Source organism: Garra rufa, chromosome 3, assembly GCF_049309525.1.
Source record: "Garra rufa chromosome 3, GarRuf1.0, whole genome shotgun sequence".
Classification (NCBI taxonomy): Eukaryota; Metazoa; Chordata; class Actinopteri; order Cypriniformes; family Cyprinidae; genus Garra; species Garra rufa.
Genome location: NC_133363.1, coordinates 32,811,710 through 32,832,480, shown reverse-complemented (window position 1 = coordinate 32,832,480; position 20,771 = coordinate 32,811,710). Strand labels below are relative to the sequence as shown.

The following is a 20,771-nucleotide window of genomic DNA, read 5'->3' as shown; positions in this document are numbered from 1 at the left end:
AATGGATTTTTAAGACATGTAAAAGTCTAAAAGTATAGACTGAAGTGCATTTTATTTAATCCAGACGCAAAAATCAAATGTAATTCTAAATGACTTGCTACGTAATGTTTCAATGACTGTGTAATTCTGTTTTGCAGTAAATTGCCGTATGATGTGACTCCAGAACAGGCGATGAGTCACGAGGAGGTTCGAACCCGCCTGGAAGCCTCCATCAAGAACATGAGGACGGTCACAGACAAATTCCTCTCTGCCATAATTGTTTCTGTGGATAAAATCCCGTGAGTTGATAAAATCTCACCACCTGAATTTCCCTCTGGGATCAACAAATTCCATGGCTTGCGTTTATTTTTACATGCACCTACCATAAATTGTTCTTGAATATATGAAAATGACTTTTAGCAAGGCCAGATTTGAATATTCAAATACATGTCTGTTACATGAGCCGTTTCTTTGTTCACGGTTGTGTGCAGGCAGGATTACTCCGCTGTTAAAGAGTGGCGCTGTGCTGCTCCTTTTATTTAACTAAGCTTTTACTATGCTATAGACCTTTTTCACAGAAACCGGAAATACGCAATCGCAGGGTATGCAGACTTCCTGTGTAATGTCAACACAGCAGAAAGCCGGGTAATTTAAAATTAAAATGGAGAGAGTCTACACAACTTCCCTCGCTGGTTTGTCAAAGATAACTTTTGCAGACCCCATAAGAGTCGTGTAGGAAAACTCCGTCACAAAGAGGAACAAATTGGATAAAGGATATACGTTTTTCCACTAAGAGTTTATCCGCGTTTATACACGCTTAACGTACGTAAAAAATGACCAGAAAACCCCAAATTTCTGTCATACCTTACTTGGAACAAACACTAACTACTATCAAAAGAACGAGCCCTTATTCCACAGATAAAGTGCATAATATCACGTTAAGCGTTTTCTCCCCATAGAAGCCCATTATAAGGAAACAGCTTGGTTTATTAACTTACCTTAACAGCGACCAGGGAAGACCAAACTTCTGTTAAATTTCACTTAAAATAAACACTTGCTGCTCTCAAAAGAACGAGCTCTCATTCAGCATATAAAGTGATCGCGCCCCATAGAAGTCTATTATACAAAAAAAAAAAAAAAGCTTAACGTGGCTTAAAATTTTACTTATAATAAACACTTTCTGCTGTCAAAATAATTAGCTCTTATTGAGCATATAAAGTGAATAATATAAAGTGAATATCACGCTTTTCTCCCTATAGAACTCCATTAAGGAAAAAGCTTAACATTGTTTGTTATAATGGACTTCTATGGGGCGCGCACTTTATATGCTGAATAAGAGCTCGTTCTTTTGACAGCAGCAAGTATTTATTATAAGTCAAATTTAACATACGTTTGGTTTTCCCTGGTCGCTGTTGAGGTACGTAAACCACGTTAAGCTGTTTCCTTATAATGGGCTTCTATGGGGGAGAAAACGCTTAACGTGATATTATTCACTTTATATGTGGAATAAGGGCTCGTTCTTTTGATAGTAGTTAATGTTTGTTCCACGTAAGGTCTGACAGAAACTTGCGGTTTCCTGGTCGTTTTTTACATACATTAAGCCACGTTAAGCGTTTTTCACGTTGTTTAACTGGTTACCGGCATACCGGGGCGGAAATGGGTTTACACAGCAATTACGTATTTCCGGCGCAAAATACGGAAGTTGTGAGAAAGGTCTATTTTGCAGAATACCACAACAAATAACACAATTTTTATATTACCTTGTCTTCACCTGTTAGACTAAAAATATAACTCTTTGAATTAATTCTTTAAAGGGATAGTTCACCCAAAAATGAAAATTCTGTCTTTAATTACTCACCCTTATGTCGTTCTAAACCTGTAAGACCTTTGTTCATCTTCAAAAAACAAATTAAGATGATGATTAATGATGAAATCTGAGAGCTTTCTGACCCTGCATAGACAGCAGTGCAACTGACACGTTCAAAGCCTAGAAGGGTAGTTAAGACATTGTTAAAATAGTCTGTGCAGCCCAAACAGTCCAATCATCAGTGGTTTAACCGTAATGTTATGAGGCTACAAGAATACTTTTTGTGTGAACGAAGGTCTTACAGGTTTGGAACAACAAAAGGGTGAGTAATTAATTACAGAATTTTAATTTTATGGTGAATTAACCCTTTAATAAGTCATGAACTCCTCGTATATCATTTAAATAAATAATTCACCAAATCCTTTAGAGCACAATTAACAATTATGAATTAATTATGATGCAATTACGAATTGACTAATTTACTGAATGCTAACCCATCAAAGTGTGTTCATGTTTGACTTGAAATAATTTAAGAATTACCATGTTATTGTGTATGAACCCTTTATGGACCACATTATGAAGTAATTATTAATGACTGGTTGTTCTTATGCAGACTTACAGTTTAGGTCAAAAGTTTATATACACCTTGCAGAATCTGCAAAACGTTAATAATTTAACCAAAATAAAAGGGATTATATAAAATGCATGTTATTTTTTATTTATTTTTATTAAGATTTTTCACATAAAAGACATTTACATATAGTCCACAAGAGAAAATAATAGTTAAATTTATAAAAATATCTCTGTTCAAAAGTTTACATACAATTGATTCTTAATACTGTTTTTTTTTTTTTGATAGTTGTTCATGAGTCCATTGTTTGTCCTGAACAGTTAAACTGCCCGCTGTTCTTCAGAAAAATCCTTCGGATTCCCTGTTTTTTCAGCATTTTTGTGTATTTGAACCCTTTCCAAATAATGACTGTATTATTTTGAGTTCCATCTTTTCACACTGAAAGCAACTGAGGGACTCATATGCAACTATTACAGAAGGTTCAAACACTCACTGATGCATCAGAAGGAGAAACGATGCATTGATGTGAACATTTTCCTTATTTTGCCAAAATATATTTATTTCATTTAGTACTGCCCTTTAGAAGCTACAGAGGATACTTGCACGTTTCCCAGGCAAACGACAAAATGTTAAATTTACCTTGATCTTTAAATTCAAAAAGTTCAAAAAAGGTGTATGTAAACTTTTGACCTCAACTGTATTTACATTCACTAATCATTTTTTGAAATAAGTGGTTTTTAAACTACAGCACCATTTAAGCATGAGAACTAAGAATCATTTGTGTAATTCTCTGTGTGGTTGACTCATTGTTTCCGTGTAGATATGGTATGCGGTTCATTGCCAAGACGCTGAAGGACACACTTAACGAAAGGTTTCCTGATGCCACAGAGGATGAGCTTTTGAAGGTTTGTTACATCACAGCTGTTAGAAATCACAGCAATGTTATTCCTGTACAGCATTTGGCTTATGTAATTGTACGCTTTTAGTCTCTAAACCAAGACAGCCTTTATTCAGATGTCTTAAACACTCTGATTACCTCTTTGCTAAACTGGCACCCGCTGCTTCCCCATATCAGTTCTGTCCCACTGCGGAACATTGTGCTGAATCCTGAGCATTTCTCTGCTTTCGTGCTTCTCTTTTGTGGTACTCCAGTCTCTTCACTTTGAATAATAAATATGGTTTCCATCTCTTTCCTTTTCTTCTGGAAAGATATTCCTCTTTTCTCTATTTCTATCTATCTGTCCCACACCTGCTCTCTCTCTGTTTCTCTATGACCTGGCTCCAGCTCTCCTCTTGGCCCTTGCTTATACCCTTTTCAAGAGGTTTTTGATGAGCACCCAGCCCAGGTGAGCCACATCTTTCTTATTCTTGCCTTGCTGCTTCTCTTTCTGTCAGTAATTTTGTTTACCCCCTTGTAGAAGATAGAAACAGAGATAATAGACTTTACAAATTGCAGATGTTTTATTTGCTTTAAAAAAAAAAAAGAGGATATGCTCATCCCTATTTTTCCTTATTAAGATTGTGGGCAACCTGCTGTACTACCGCTACATGAACCCCGCCATTGTGGCTCCTGATGCCTTTGACATCATTGATCTATCAGCTGGAGGTCAGCTGACCACAGAACAGAGGCGAAATCTGGGATCAATCGCCAAAATGCTGCAGCATGCAGCCTCCAACAAGATGTTCCTCGGAGACAATGCCCATCTGAACCCCATCAATGAATACCTCTCTAACTCCTACCAGAAATTTAGGTACAAGTGACTTCAGAGTGCTTGTTTTTTTCTTTATTTCAAGCAGTTTCTTTGTTTCCATACTGATGCAAGAACCTTTCTGTCTCCCAGACGTTTCTTTTTGTCTGCTTGTGACGTCCCATCTTTGGAAGACAAGTTCAACGTGGATCAATACTCAGACCTGGTCACCTTAACCAAGCCTGTGATCTACATTTCCATTGGGGAGATCATCAACACTCACACGGTAAACCAACTGAGATTTAAAGGATTAGTTGACCTCCACAAAACAAAACTTGATAATTTACTCACCTCATGTCATCCAAGATGTTCATGTCTTTCTTCGGTTTTTGAAGGAAAACATTCCAGGATTTTTCTCCATATAATGGACTTCAATGGTAGCCAACAGGTTAAAGGTCCAAATTGCAGTTTAAATGCAGCTTCAAAGGGCTTTACACGATCCCAGCCGAGGGAAAAGTGTCTTGTCTCAACCCGTTGGCGACCATTGAAGTTCACTATATGGAGACGTTTTCCTCAAAATGTATTTCTTAATTCCTTTTTGACTGGAGAAAGACATGAACACATTCATGACAGATCACATCCAGTATAGTTGGTTTTCAAAACTGAATAAATTGTGGTATCTTCTTTAGCTCTTGCTAGATCACCAGGATGCCATTGCGCCAGACCACAATGATCCAATCCATGAGTTGCTAGATGACCTAGGAGAGGTGCCCACCATTGAGTCTTTAATAGGTGAGCTTCTAAGAAATGCTTTAATGTCTCAGGACATTGAGTTCTTGCAGAGTCAGAATGATGGACTGTCGTTCTCTCACAGGTGAGAGCCCACTTCCCCCTGATGATCCTAATAAGGAAATGATGGGTAAGACAGAAGTCTCTCTCACCCTCACCAACAAATTTGATGTTCCTGATGAGGCCAATGCTGAAATGGATGCCAAGACTCTCCTGCTCAAGTAAGAATGCCTTACTCAAATTCTTCAATTCTAAAACCTAATGAGGTACCTTCTAAGGCAGCATGTTTCCTTCCAAGAGAAGACAATCTAATAATGCAGTTTCAGCTATTTCTAACTTTTGCAGAGAGTTTCCAGACTTTTTCAAGTTTTAATTGGTACTTCTCTCCATTGGAAATAATTGACGCTAGGTTCTGGAACCAGTGTTTTTTACTTGCTAATGAATCAAATCTTTCTCATTTAGCACCAAGAGGCTCATAGTAGATGTGATCAGGTTTCAGCCAGGAGAGACACTTACTGAGATTCTGGAGACTGTAGCTTCAACGGAGCAGGTACTTTTTGCAGAATTTGCGAATTGAAAACTTCATCAAATCAATGTTTTTGTATTCAAATCTGCGTTTTTATGTGCAATAGGAAGCTGAGTACCAGCGCGCCATGCAGCGAAGAGCCATTCGTGATGCTAAAACCCCGGAGAAGATGAAGCAAGCCAAACCAGTTGTGGATGACAGTCTTACCTTGCAAGGCAAGAAAGACAAAATCAAGAGCAATTTGCAAAGGCTAGGAGAGTTGGGCAAAGTTCACCCTGAGAAGAAATATCAGGATCTTATCAATGACATCGCCAAGGTACCATTCCTATCGCCTCTAGGATTTTCAGACCATATATGTGACCCTGGACCACAAAACCAGTCTTAAGTAGCACAGATATATTTGTAGCAGTAGCCAAAAATACATTGTATGGGTCAAAATGATTGATTTGATGTCAAAAATCATTAGGTTATTAAGTAAAGATCATGTTCCACGAAGATATTTTATACATTTCCTACCGTAAATGTCAAAACTTAGTTTTTGATTTGTAATATGCATTGCTAAAAACTTCATTTAGACAACTTCAAAGGCAATTTTCTCAATATTTAGAATTTTTTGCACCCTCAGATTTTAGATTTTCAAATAGTTGTGTCTTGGACAAATATTGTCCTATCCTAACAAACCATACATCTATGGAAAGCTTATTTGTGTATAAATCCCAATTTCAAATTGACCCTTATGGCTGGTTTTGTGGTCCACTGTCACATACGAGTATGAAACTTCAAATGCGCAATTTAGTTTTTTGGAATTAAAGCATCTTGATTTATTTGTTGTTGTTTATAGGACATCCGGAACCAGAGGCGATACCGTCAGAGGCGAAAGGCAGAATTGGTGAAGCTTCAGCAGACCAACTCTGCCCTGAACTCCAAATCCAATTTCTTCAATGTGCAGATTGACTACTACAATCAATACATCAAGACCTGCATGGACAATCTAGCCAGCAAGGGCAAGTGAGTGACAAGTGCTTGGAGTATTTACTGTCCAGTTTAGTTCACGTCGTTATCTCTGATTAAATAATTGCTGTTGAGCTCTTATCTTACGGTCATTGCTTCACACACAGAGTTTCTAAGAAACTTGGAGACAATAAGGCGAAGAAGAGTAAGCAGGTTTCGCAGAAGTACACAGCAGCCCGTCTGCATGAGAAGGGAGTGCTCATCGAAATCGACGATCTACAGCCAAATCAGTGAGTTTCAATTTCTGGCTGTGTTTTTGAGTTTATCTGTTTATATACAGTATCTTGCAAAAGTATTCATACCCCTTAATTTTTCACGATTGTTATGTTGTTGCCTCATGGTAAACTGGTTTAAATTACTTTTTATTTCACATCAATCTGCACTCCATACACCTTAATGACAAAGCAAAAACAGAATTGTCACAACTTAATAAGTACATTGCATAAGTATTCATACCCTTAACTCAGTACTTAGCTGCAGTACCTTTACAGCCTCAAGTCAGCATTTGGCAATTATCTGCCATTCTTCTCCTCACCTCTTCGCCTCTCAAGCTCTGCCAGCTTGGATGGGGGCAGATGCACATTTTCAGGTTTCTCCAGATATATTTGATTGGGTTTAAGCCCAGGCTCTGGTTGGGCCACTCAAGGACATAAGCCACTCTTGCTATGGCTTAGGGTCATTGTCCTGTTGGAAGGTAAACCTTCTGCCCAGTCTGAGGTTCTAAATGCTCTGGACTGGGTTTTTGTCAAGGCTCATCTCAATATTTTGGTGCATTGAGCTTTTCTTCTACATTGAGTTTCTCAGTCCCTACTGCTGAAACACACTACTACCACACTTTACTGTTGAAATGGTCCTCTGCAGGTGATGAGCAGTGCCTGGTTTCCTTCAAACACAATGCTTGAAATTGAGGTTCATCCGACCAGACAATCTTGTTTCTCACAGTCTGAGGGTCCTTTAGATGCTTTTTTGCAAATTCCAAGCGTTTATTATAGATGTATACATCTCAGTTTTGTAAAATGTAACCTTATGACTGGTTTTGTGGTCCAGGGTCACATATGATTATGAAGGTTCTCACTCAAAAGTCTAATCAAAGCTGTTCTCCGTCAATTGTTTGGCCAGGAGGCCAGCTCTAGGAAGAGTCCTGATTATTTCAAACTTCTTCCATTAAGGGTAACAGCGACTACATGCTTCTGTGAACCTTCAACGCAGCAGATTTTTTTTTCTGAAAAACACAATCCTGTTTCTGAGCTCTACAAGCAGTTCTATCAACCTCAGGGCTACAAGCTACAAGCAATATGAATGCGCCTGAGCTCTCAATTCCAACAGTCCCAGATAAGGGTATGAATACTTATGCAATGGAATCATTTAAGTTTTTATTTTTAGTAAATTTGCAAAGATATTAAAAGCCACCTTTTTGCTTTGCCATAATACTGTATGAAGTGTAGATCGATGTGGAAAAAAGGTCATTTTAAAGCAGTTTAACAAGGCACTGTTTGTACATTTCTTCTTGTTGTCCTGTAACAATGTTTTGTTTTTCGTATTTTTACAGGTATAAGAATGTGATTTTCGAGATCTCGCCATCTGAGGTTGTAGGCGTGTTTGACGTGAAAGCTAAGCTCATGGGAGTCCATTTGGAGACATTAATGTTAGAATACCAGGTGAAGTTCTTTTGATATTTTTAGTCTCTGTATCTCTGTAGTCAAAAGAAATGTTTGATATATCATTTTTTGTCGTCTTTAATAACAGGACCTGCTCCAGTTGCAGTACGAGGGGGTGGCAGTGATGAAGCTGTTCGATCGGGCTACTGTAAATGTTAACCTCCTCATTTTCCTGCTCAACAAGAAGTTCTACGGCAAATAGAAACTCAGAGAGGGACTTGACAGACTGTTTCAAACATCTTTAAAGTTTAAATGTCTTTTCTGCACTACTCTGAGTATGCCTTTCGTGCCTTTCTCGAAGGATAGATTCCTTGAATGTACATTATTAAACCTGTCGTAGACCACCAACCTGTATCTTCCAGATATGTAACGGTTGGCTTTTGTTTTTATTGAGATATCAGTGTCCAAGAGAGTATCAATAGTAGTTTGCTTTGATCTTTTGCAAACTGTGCTTGCATGAGCTTTGAAAACTGTATATGTTATATGTAAAATGAATTTTTATTACCTAATCTATTCTTGGGGAGAAACAATTTGGAAATTGTTTCTAAGTATCCCTATCGTGTAGGAAAGTGATTAACGTTATCCACATTCCTCCAGATGTTACCAAAATATATTTATCAGAGCAATTTGTTTTGTTTCTTTATTTGTAAAAACCTAGCTATGAATAGATATAGATATACTTCATTGGCTGGTCAAAAAATGAGGACTTATTTGAAAATAGTGCTTTTTTGTTTCAGAGCATTTGGACACTGCATGCTGGATGAGTTTTACGTTTACGTCCCCTCTAATTTTTGCAGTCTTGTGTTCATTTATTTTTTAAAGGTGCCTTGAATAAATGGTTGGGACAGAGCTTTATCATATCAACATGTAGTGCTTATGATGTCAGTACGTCTCATTGTCTGTTGTTACAATTAATGTCTCTTATGAAAAATGTAAAAGCTGAATGGTTACATATTTTTACTGATTAGTAATGCTGGTTTATACACTTATTATGTTGAGAAAATACAATGACATAATAAACAGTTCATTATGAAATTTAAAAGATGTTCAGACACATTTTCTTTTAGTTTTCTTACAAAAAAAAAGTCTTAAAACAAAATAATTAAGGTTTTAGAGCAGAACATCAAACGTGTAACTGTTTTGGTGTCTGACTGAGATGTTCTCAGTGACTGTACTCTTAAAACAAGGTGCCACACTGTTTTCTAGTCGAATGTTTTATAAAGCTGAATATGCACGTGCATCCGATATGGAATGCCAAATTGGTAGCTGTGAGGAATATGAACCGCAACGTGGCTGAAATGTCTTAATGTAACTGTCATTTTGCTAATGTTACGATTAATACAAAAATGATGAAACGGAATGATACATTTTACTGCCTGGTGTTTCATATGGCAAAAAGTAATGATATTCTTTGACTGCAGTATATCTTTCAAAACACACAATTCTTAACTACTCAGTGTTTTTTTAAATTACAGATAGCTCAAGCAGTCATTTGTTAGCTGTTCCACTGCAAAAACTATTAATAAAATATATAACTGAAAAGCACAGCATTTCCTTTTTTATATCCTTTCAGAAGCTCCCACACATTAAGGTCATCCTTCTATTTTGATGGTAGAAATATTACACTTAACTATTAATTTTATTTTGCTCTATATTATACAGCTGCTTCGTTGTGAAAGTCTGGTATAATGTCTGGATCTGATATTATACCAGATTCTGGACATTTGAATTGTTTACAATTAAAAACAACAACAAAAATTCATCATAAAGAGGACCAATGTTCATCTGTTCATGCTGACAGATTACTGAAGGAGAAAAATATGAATGGCTCATTTAATTGTTTTAACTATTTGTGTTTATTTATGAGAAATATTAAAAAAAAAAAAATTGTTAAAACGTTAAATAAGAAAATATAAATATTTGATTTGTAACTACATTTGAATGAAAATTAGAAATGTTGCCTTGGCTAATTGCCTAATATTATTAAAGACAAAACTGAATCTATAATAAAGCTAATATAAAAATAAATACATAAAAATGACAAGCACAGAAATCCCTAAAACTTACATCGAAATTAAAATGAAAACTGAAAATATAAAATTAAAAGTTTATTAAAAAAAAATCTGTTTTTTTATTTAATTTGAAAAAAGTGGCATGTCCAAAATTATTCATACCCTTTGCAAACTGTCACAGTCTATGTGAAAATCCAAAGTTCTATACCATTCCAAATAGTCCAAGCTGTTCTAAAGCATCCTAATTACCCTGATTCATTGGGAACAGCTGTTTTAATAAATTCAACAGGTGAAAAACAGAAGCTCTCTGCTGTTGGTTTGTGGACAGTCATGGCTAAGACAAAGGAGCTCACTGAGGACCTGTGGCTGCGCATTGTGGCTGCTCACAAGTCAGGAAAGGGCTATAAGACCAGGGGCCTCATTTATAAAGACTTGCGTAGAAACCATCCTTGATTTTATCTAAGAACTTTTCTGATTTGATCGTAAGAGCGATTTAGAGAAAACGAACGTACCACGAAATCCATGCGTACGCCAGTCATTCGGTTATAAATCACAAATGATCATGGAATTGTGTGCAGCTGAATGTTCCGCCGTCGAAACGCCCCTGCTTAATTAATTAACATATAAAATGAGCTCATTCCTAAAGCAAAAACTCTGTGACAATGGCAAGTAAAAAGGAGTGCAAGAAATCAAATTATAGTGAGGCTGAACTATCTGCAATACCAGGCATTACCACAAGGAAACGGTCGTACGCCAAGCTGGAATCTGACGTGGAGATAAGTACTTTTCCACGTCAAAGACAGTCTTTATAAATCTGTACTTTGACGTGGATTTGATCGTACGAACACTCTAAGATCAAATCAGTGCGTAAGAAAGTTTTATAAATGAGGCCCCATATCTAAATGTTTTGAAGTTCCAGTGGCTACAGTGCAAAGTATTATTAAAAAATACAAGACTTTCCGCACTGTGAAAAATCTCCTAAGTGACACCTGTGCTGGCCAGGAGGATAGAGAGAGAGGTAAAAAAGAATCCAAGGATCACCACCAAGGCCATCCTGATGAATCTGAGCTCTGCTGGTGGCAACATCTCAAGGCAGACAGTCCAACGGACACTGCACACCACTGGGTTCCACAGACGCAGACCAAGGAGGACACCACTTCTCCAGATAAGGCACACAAAAGCCCACTTGGCCTTTGCAAATGCTAATCTGGACAAAGAAGTCGTCGTTGTCTGGTCTTCTGTTTTATGGTCAGATGAAACAAAAATTGAATTGTTTGGCCACAATGATGTAGCCTTCATTTGGCGTAAAAAAGGAGAAGCCTTCAACCCTAAGAACACCATCCCCACTGTCAAACATGGTGGTGGGAACCTACTGTTTTGGGGGTGTTTTTCAGCCGGTGGACCAGGGAACCTAATCACAGTAAACGGCACCATGAAAAAGGAGCAATACATCAAAATGATCAACAACAACATCAGGCAGTCTGCAGAGAAATCAGTGGATATTTCAGCACGACAACGACCCAAAACAAACAGCAAAAGTGGTGAAGAATTGGTTAGCAGACAAAAATATTACTGTTTTGCAGTGGCCCAAATCCAATTGAGAATCTGTGGAGGGAGCTAAAGATCAGAGTGATGGCAAGGAGACCCTCCAACCTGAAAGAGTTGGAGCTCATTGCTAAAGATGAATGGGCAAAAATACCAGTGGAGACATGCAAAAAGCTGGTCAGAAATTATAGGAAGCATTTGATTGCTGTAATAGCCAATTATTGAGAAGGGTATGGATAGTTTTGGACACGCCACTTTTTGTTCAAATGTAAATAAAAGATGAGTAATAATTTTTTTCCACAATGATGCCTCTTGTACATCGTCTTATTATCTTCTGGGAGACGTCTGTGACATTTCTAATATAAAAAATTGCTGGTTGAATAAAAGTAACTTTAAGTCAGAATTTGCCAGGGGTATGAATAATTTCGTGCTTGACTGTAACTAATCAAAAATTAGGTTTTGATATATTTACGGTAGGAAATTTACAAAATATCTTCATGGAACATGATCTTTACTTAATATCCTAATGATTTTTGGCATAAAACAAAAAAATATATAATTTTGACCCGTACATACATTTATTTTTGCCTATTGAACAAATATACCTGTGCTACTTGATGGGTTTTGAGGTTCAGGATAACAAACTAAAATATTTTTGATGAAATCCAACAGTTTTCGGATCCTCCATAGACAGCAATGTAACTAAAATGTCCCCAGGCCCAGAAACATAGTATGGACATCATAAAATAGAATAAAATACAGGGTTGCCAGGTTTTCACAACAAAACCTGACCAATTCCTACTCATAACTAGACCAAAACCCAATCGCATTACACTGATAAAATAGTCCATGTGACATCAGTGGTTCAACCGTAATTTTACAAAAGTACAAGAATACGCTTTGTGCTCAAAGAAAACAAAAATAATGTCTTTATTCAACAATTCATCTCCCCGCGTCACCATCTGCCGCCATTTTCTAGAATACCATAATGTATGCGTGTGCAATCCTTTGCTCATAAACAAGGCACAGCTCTTGGATTTCATCAAAAATATCTAAATTTGTGTTCCGAAGATGAACGAATGTCTTAGGGTTTGGAACAACATGAGGGTGAGTAATTAATAACAGAATTTTCATTTTTAAATGAACTATCTCTTTAAATACTATAATAGTAAATAAAACTGGTACTTTTTACTGGACTGTGTCGAGGATATTGGGATAATTCAATGGTGCTCACTTATTCAATTTCAAGTCCTAGAATTGATGATGAACACTGAAGTCACTTTGATGTTTATTTTTACAAACATCATTCTCACATGCTCCTCTCTTATCTCTTTTGCCCATAATGCTGGGTTTCTTAGAACTGGCACAACGGAGGTCTTCTTTAAAGGGATAGTTCACCCAAAAATGAAAATGTGATGTTTATCTGCTTACCCCCAGGGCATCCAAGATGTAGGTGACTTTGTTTCCTCAGAAAAACACAAACGAAGATTTTTAACGAAAACCGGTGCAGTCTGCCAGCCAAATAATGGACGTGGATGGGCACCAGACCTTTAAAAGTAAACAAAAACATGCACAGACAAATCCAAATTACACCCTGCGGCTCGTGATGATACATTGATGTCCTAAGACACGAAACGATCGGTTTTTGTGAGAAACTGAACAGTATTTATATCATTTTTTACCGTTGATACACAGCCACGTCCATCTGTCATGAGCACGAGTTTGGCATCAGTCACGTCACATGTGCACGCGCTCTGTCGTAGAATACGCAAACTCCGGAAGCCGCGATCTGTCGCATGTATACGACACTCATTGTTTACACAGTGCACAGAGATTGTGGGTATAGCGGCTATTCAAAATGGTAATTACTTGCGCGTATCCTGATTGTTTAAACCGATTTAAAGCTAAAAGATTATGTTTGCTTGCGCAAACTCATCCGGGACTTTTCACTGATTTCCCCTTCCGGAGTTTGCGTATTCTACGCTAGAGCGCGTGCACATGTGACGTGACTGATGCCAAACTCGTGCTCATGACAGATGGACGTGGCTGTGTATCAAAGGTAAAAAATGATATAAATACTGTTCAGTTTCTCGCAAAAAACGATCGTTTCGTGTCTTAAGACATCAATGTATCATCACGAGCCGCAGGGTGTAATTTGGATTTGTCTGTGCATGTTTTTGTTTACTTTTAAAGGTCTGGTGCCCATCCACGTCCATTATTTGGCTGGCAGACTGCACCGGTTTTCGTTAAAAATCTTCGTTTGTGTTTTTCTGAGGAAACAAAGTCACCTACATCTTGGATGCCCTGGGGGTAAGCAGATAAACATCAAATTTTCATTTTTGGGTGAACTATCCCTTTAAGTATAAAGAAACTATAGACTGAACGAGTGTTGCATATACACATGCCTTTACAGCAAAACTGGGGATGATGTGATAGCCCAGAGGCTTAAGGAAATATCATCAATGGAGGAAGATTTCTAAGTCAATAGTGCTATCCTGAACAAATAGAGTTTGTCAGAAAGAAAGGCAGGCTGTTGTGTGTTGTTGCAGTCATAACAGTTACTGTAATAGATAGTTCTATTATTTTGTGGATATCATTTCATGTGTTTGGAATTGAGAGCATCTGACTTAGCTCAGTGTTTGTTTCACCATTTACCCATGGTGCTTAGTTTGGCTATAGTATGTGTGCATCTCATTTTGATCAATGTGTTTATCAGTGTTTATCAATGTAGCCAGTAACACAACCCACAAACAGAATGACGTTTCCAGCAGATACGCAGAAAATAAAGAAGACATCCCATTGAGGTAGTAATGAAGTTACTTAATATAGAATCTGATTTAGCTAGGCAGCACCGAATATCTCGTCAAGCTGGTCTTGCTGGTTGGTGCTTGCTTTTTGTAGTGAGGCAGTGAGTAAGAGAACAGAATATGTAAGTATGTCAAAAATCTTATTGACATCTAAATTTTGAACAGTAGTGTAAGTGTGTGTGTGTGTGTGTGTGTGTGGGCCATTCTACAGAATCAGAGTTGGAAACATCTTTTAAAAATATATGTATGCAAATTGTATATTATTCAAGGTACACATTTCTAGTAATTGGCAGTTAACAGTTAATGTATTTTCAGAAAGTTCTGGAATATTTGTCCTCTCCCCAAATTTGTCAGTACTGAAACACAGTAATATATCATTTAATTAGAAGGGTTCTATTGACCTATTAAGATTTTGCTTACATCTACATTGTAAATACATATTTTATGCTATTTAATTATAACATTTTTCTGAAGTAAATCAATAACATTTATATTTTTTAATAATATTTCAAGTGTAATTTACGAGATTTGCTGTATTTTGAATCCTATTTTTCCTTTGTAAAAGGCGAACGGTTGATCATACTGATTTCAAAGTTAAGGATTCATTAGTTTGAATATACATTGAACCAATCATAACAGCTGATAATTCAGTATACTTTACTTTTGACAAAACATTCTATGTTTCGGTAGTGACTACATCACATTTCAGAATTTTAACTTGCATACTAAAACACTACTAAAACATACTAAAATACAAAAAAATTGCCCAACTTCACTAAAATTTACGGGATTGTGTGTTACCTTTTGTCACTAATAAAACAATGATGACATGTTTTGGTTGTGACTGTTTCGCTAGCGACACATTTATGGAATAACACCAAGAAAACCAAAGATGTGACAACCGAAACTCCACCAACTGTTTCGGTTGTGACGGTTTTGGTAATGACAATTTTAGATACTTTTGAACCTAGCTCAAATATGCTAATCAGCACATTGTTAGCTAGCACAGTTCTGAACAGTGGTACACAAATAAAAACAAAATGTTATGGAATTTCTCCAAAAAAAGTGAGCTTTATTACGGAAAACAGGTGTTCGGTAGTGACGTTCCTTAAAGTTACACACAGATTTTTCAGACTTTTGAACACATTTACCTCAAAAAGATGGAGGATTTGGGCATCCATGAGAAATACTGCAAGCGGAGTGACACAAAGAGTAAAACGGATACAGTGCTGTTATCACTAGAATATTGCACCAGAAAGAACTGTTAAGTAACTGTAAAAGAGATAAATAGATGTTTAAAGTTTCAAAGCAAAATTTGATATAATACATACATGTGAAGCAGTAGTTTTCATTTCTATTTCTAATAAGATTTTGATGCCACTTTTAACATAAATAATAGTGCTGTGTATCCCTTTAAGGGAGCTACACTGCCCCCCTGTGGACACAACTTACAAAAAAATGGGTATACAGTTTTGGGGCAGGCTTGTGTATTTTTTCCTCGGCTTGTTTTCACTCGGAGTGAGGGTTCGGAGTTGACTAAACAAATGTGTACCGTGGAGTCACGAGTCGGCGTATCACAGTTCAGGTGGATCTAGATGATGGACACGGAGAAGAGAGTCCAAAGGAGTACACGCGGACTACACGATCAGATTTCACCGCTGCATTTCACGAATCAGTAACATCTAAACATTTTCTCAGACTCGTATGACAACAGCGGTCGATCACTGGCCGCTGGTTGTCCTGCCGCAGGACAGTGAGTGTCTGATGCCGAGTTTGATTTGCTACCTTGCTGCGAAGTTGCTGCCGCGCTTACCTGTTTATATGAGTTTTGAATGCGTAATGAGGTTTACATTAGCGAGACCACTTGTTGAAATCTCACGAAACTAACTTCAGTATTGGGGGAAATAAGACTGGTTGAATTTATAATAGAAGTGGGCCGTTTAAAGAGTCGAACGACTGTTTCTTGGCATTTACAGTGCGTTTGTGATAAATCGGTTGTGATATTTTGATTGTGTCATATCGCTCATTAGCTGGTTAGCTGTCACGGCTGACTTTATCCTGTACCTGACCGAGCAATATCAATCAATTGCACACATTCAGACAGTTATATCACCAACTGTCTATCTGAATTCATAAATAATGGTGGGCACTTAAATATTCATGCGGAATAACAAAAAAGATACATAATTTAAATTGTTCTCGTCAGAATCTAAAGTATTTAGCTGGCTAGCTAGAGTCGTTACTTAACTTGTTTCGTAAATCGAAGTGAAATATTTAAGCTTTTCTATTTGGCACTGCACAGTATTTCACATATTTCCTATTTTCCCTCACGATAGGAAACAAGAGCTGGTTTAGCGATGCCAAACACAACTGTCATAAGCGCTTGAATATTTAGCGATGTCCAGTTTCCTGACAAACTTTTAGCAAATTCGGTTCATCGCCTTCATACAAATACTGGCGTTACAAATATAAGGGATTCCTATTTATCATCGTTACTTTGTACCCAAGCTGAATTAAGTCCTATAAGTTGTTAATAATACGGGTTCATCGCGTTTTCTATCTCATTAATGGTGGCGGATCTCTTGTCATTAAAGCGACCTCGTCAAACCTCCCTAAAGCATCTGGACTGCACTCTTACACCCTTTTCAGACATGGAAGGACAACTTAAACACATTTGACTTCTATATCGACAACATTTAACCGTCAGCTAACTGCGAAGTTGATCTCGAAACTCTGCGGCCCAACCATGTCTGGATCCCCGGGCTCGAGTGGCTCCAACCCGCGGAAGTTCAGCGAGAAGATCGCACTGCACAACCAGAAACAGGCGGAGGAGACGCGGGCCTTCGAGCAGCTCATGACAGACCTCACCGTCTCAAGGGTAAGCACAGCCAAATTTGGAAATTACCTCGCTCCCCTCGATTTAATACATCAAATGCAGCTGCCTAAACTTGTCCTATGCGCAACTGAATCACTGTGAATGTAAAATGCCCGAGACATCGAGCTCATGAGGAGGGATGAGAATGGCAGTGGCTGACTGCTGTCATTCACACTGCACACATTCATATGGACCTCATTAAAGGGCTGATGCCTTTAATTTCTCTCATCATATTTACGAATCTTCATCTGATTAATCGTTAATTATATTTTGCATGAGCTGTAAGTAGCAAACATATTTTTTCTTTGGGTACAAATGATTTTGATAGTCACACAGAAGTCACCATGGCAACCGTAGTTTCCAGCCAAGATGCCGTACTTACTACAGCTATTGTTACTACTCTCAAACTGTGATAGTAACTGTGACCCTGGACCCCAAACCAACCATAAGGGTCAATTTTTTTGAAGTTGAGATATTATACATAATCCAAAAGCTTAATAAATAAGCTTTCCATTGATGTATGGTTTGTTAGGATAGGACAATATTTGGGTGAGATACTATTTAAAAATCTGGAACCTGAGGGTACAAAAAAAAAAAAAAAAATTGCCTAAAGTTGTCCGAACGAATTTCTTCGCAATGCATATCATTAATCAAAAATTAAGTTTTGGTATATTTATGGTAGTAATTTTACTAAATATCTTGATGGAGCATGATCTTTAGTTAATATCCTAATGGTTTTTGGGATAAAAGAAAAAATTATAATTTTGACCCAAACAATGTATTTTTGACACTTGCTACAAATATACTCGTGCAACTTAAAGGAGTAGTTCACTTTCAGAACAAAAATTTACAGCTAATGTACTCACCCCCTTGTCATCCAAGATGTTCATGTCTTTCTTTCTTCAGTCGTAAAGAAATGGTGTTTTTTGAGGAAAACGTTTCAGGATTTCTCTCCATATAATTGACTTCTATTGTGCCCCTGAGTTTGAACTTCCTAAATGCAGTTTAGATGCAGCTTCAAAGGGCTCTAAATGATCCCAGCTGAGGAAGAAGGGTCCTATCTAGCGAAACAATCAGTTGTTTTCTAAAAACATGTACAACTTATATACTTTTTAATCTCAAACACTTGTCTTGCCGAGCTAGACAGGATGAGCATTTGAGGTTAAAAAGTATTTGTAATTGTAATTTTTTTTGGAAATAACCCATCGTTTTGCTAGATAAGACCCTTTTTTCCTCGGCTGTGATCGTTAAAAGCCTTTTGAAGCTGCATTTTAGAAGTTCAAACTTGTGGGCACCATAGAAGTCCATTATATGGAGAGAAATTCTGAAATGTTTTACTCAAAAAAAAAACAACATAATTTCTTTACGACTGAAGAAACAAAGACATGAACATCTTGGATGACAAGGGGGTGAGAAATTTTGGTTCTGAAAGTGAACTACTCCATTAAGACTGGTTTTGTGGTCCAGCGTCACATATAAGATAGAATGAGCACAGAAACAGTAGTGATGTTACCCCGGGTGGGCATTTTGATATGTGGGATGGGTAGCTCAGCAGAAGTTGAAATAAGATTTATTTTAACATTTAAATGCAAGTTCATTTGAATACATGGGCATCACTTTTGTTTTCAAAGTTATTATTTTGAATGTGAGAAATATAAAGTTTGTTTATTGTGAATTTGCAGCTGTGCAAAGGAGGGAGTTTATGTAGGCCTATGCAATGTGTAATGGATAATGTACAGTCAGTCAGTGGTTATTAAAAAACAACAACACGGGTATCAAATCTCTAAAATTAAAGGGTCTTGTAAAATAACCGCCTTCAGGTTGATAGAAGACGTTGAGATCTCATTCAGTCTGTCGAATTTAGTAGTAATATACATAAAATAATAATGTAGTCTTAAATTAAAAAGTGCCTTTTTAAAACTCAAGGTCGCTTTACAAAAAGCTTGTGCATTTGGTAACCAGTTGACTGTACATGATCTTGCATATTGCATGGCTCCTTACCAAAGAAATCACAGACAACACAAGTTGTATAGTGGTTAGTTATACAGTGTTGACCTTGACAATGATCATAATTCAGAAATATTTTACCGCTGGAAGTAGCAACTAACCAACCAAAATCAAGTATTCCAAAGAGTGAAAAATCAACCAGAGGATACGTAAAAACCATTAAACACTCTTAAAAATAAACATTTTGTTCACAGTAATGCCGTATAAGAACAATTTTTAAAGGAAGGAAAGGAGGTGAAGTGAGGCCAAGTATGGTGACCCATACTAGGAATTTGTGCTCTGCATTTAACCCATCCAAGTGCACACACACAGTAGTGACCAACACACACACACACACCGTGAACACACACCCGGAGCACACAGTACACAGTTTTGGGTACACAGTTCCTAAAAGAACCATTTTTTTCTCAGTGTGAATGTTTTAATCATCTTCAAGGATTACTCCACTTCCAGAATAAAATCTAATGTCATCTAAGATATTCCTGTCTTTCTTTCTTCAGTCGCAAAGAAATTATTTTTTTTTTGAGGAAAACATTCCAGGATTTTTCTCCATATAGTGGACATCAGTGGTGCTGAACGGATTGAATGCAGCTTCAAAGGGCTCTAAACGATCCCAGGAATAAGGTTCTTATCTAGCGAAACAATTGGTTAAAAACGATTTTCTTAAATTTTTTTTAATTGTATATACTTTTTAACCTCAAATGCTTGCCTTGTCTAGCTCTGTGATGTGCATGCGTACTCCGTGCACTCAGGTGCAATGTAGTACATCACTGTTTTACCTTTTTTGGTAAAGGGCGTTTGACCTTATTTGTACGTTCATTTTGTAAACACTGGGTCGGTGTATATGCAGCGATAATGAGATGGAAGTTTTTTAGACATACCCTAACTATATTGAACTGGAGTGCACATAGTATGCATGTGCATTGCAGAGCTAGACAAGATGAGCATTTGAGGTTAAAAAGTATATAAATTGTATTTTTTTTTGTAAATAACCAATTGTTTCGGTAGATAAGACCCTTATTCCTTGGCTGGGATCGTTTAGAGCCCTTTGAAGCTGCACTGAAACTGCATTTTTAAGCTTCAATCCGTTGAGCACCATTGAAGTCCACTATATGGAGAAAAATCCTGGAATGTTTTCCAAAAAAATGTAAATTACCAGGAATTTTTTTTTTATTTTGGAAGTGAAGTAATCCTTTAAGAGCTTCTTTCCACTTTGTTTCCATCCTTCTGTGCAATGGAAAGGCTCTATGGATGTTAAAGTTTCCTCATGGAACCATAAACTTGACTGACATAATCTTGACTGATTTGACTAAGACAGTTCACTAATAATATAACTAGTAACTGTTTTTTTTTGTGTCAGAATCTATGGGTACCGTGGTAAACACACATCTCAGAGGCATTTAGCGTGCTGAGCTGCTTTGCATTTTCAGTTTCATTTACATGCACACCATGTAAACATTTAAAGGTGCTAATGCATCATGATCAAATTTGTAATG

The 20,771-nt window shown here is 37.1% G+C and overlaps 2 protein-coding genes across 6 annotated transcripts in view; both read left to right on the top strand.

The window, feature by feature from the left end:
• iqgap1 (IQ motif containing GTPase activating protein 1) overlaps positions 1–9,071 on the top strand; it is a 69,789-nt gene extending 60,718 nt beyond the window's left edge. The window contains exons 26-37 of the mRNA XM_073835945.1: positions 138–278; positions 3,178–3,262; positions 3,876–4,108; positions 4,199–4,331; positions 4,735–4,837; positions 4,920–5,055; positions 5,297–5,384; positions 5,467–5,676; positions 6,202–6,368; positions 6,479–6,601; positions 7,921–8,029; positions 8,118–9,071. Coding sequence (XP_073692046.1) covers positions 138–278; positions 3,178–3,262; positions 3,876–4,108; positions 4,199–4,331; positions 4,735–4,837; positions 4,920–5,055; positions 5,297–5,384; positions 5,467–5,676; positions 6,202–6,368; positions 6,479–6,601; positions 7,921–8,029; positions 8,118–8,231 — 1,642 coding nt within the window. The 3' untranslated portion in view covers positions 8,232–9,071. The remainder of the gene's footprint in view (positions 1–137; positions 279–3,177; positions 3,263–3,875; positions 4,109–4,198; positions 4,332–4,734; positions 4,838–4,919; positions 5,056–5,296; positions 5,385–5,466; positions 5,677–6,201; positions 6,369–6,478; positions 6,602–7,920; positions 8,030–8,117) is intronic.
• A 6,842-nt stretch (positions 9,072–15,913) lies between these two features.
• The window catches only part of crtc3 (CREB regulated transcription coactivator 3), a 63,987-nt gene continuing 59,129 nt past the window's right edge, over positions 15,914–20,771 (top strand). For 4 of the 5 annotated variants that reach the window (XM_073835944.1, XM_073835943.1, XM_073835942.1 and 1 more), the window contains exon 1: positions 15,914–17,271. In XM_073835944.1, the coding sequence (XP_073692045.1) occupies positions 17,140–17,271 (132 nt within the window). In that variant the 5' untranslated portion in view covers positions 15,914–17,139. The remainder of the gene's footprint in view (positions 17,272–20,771) is intronic. The other variant, XM_073835941.1, reaches the window with a different exon arrangement.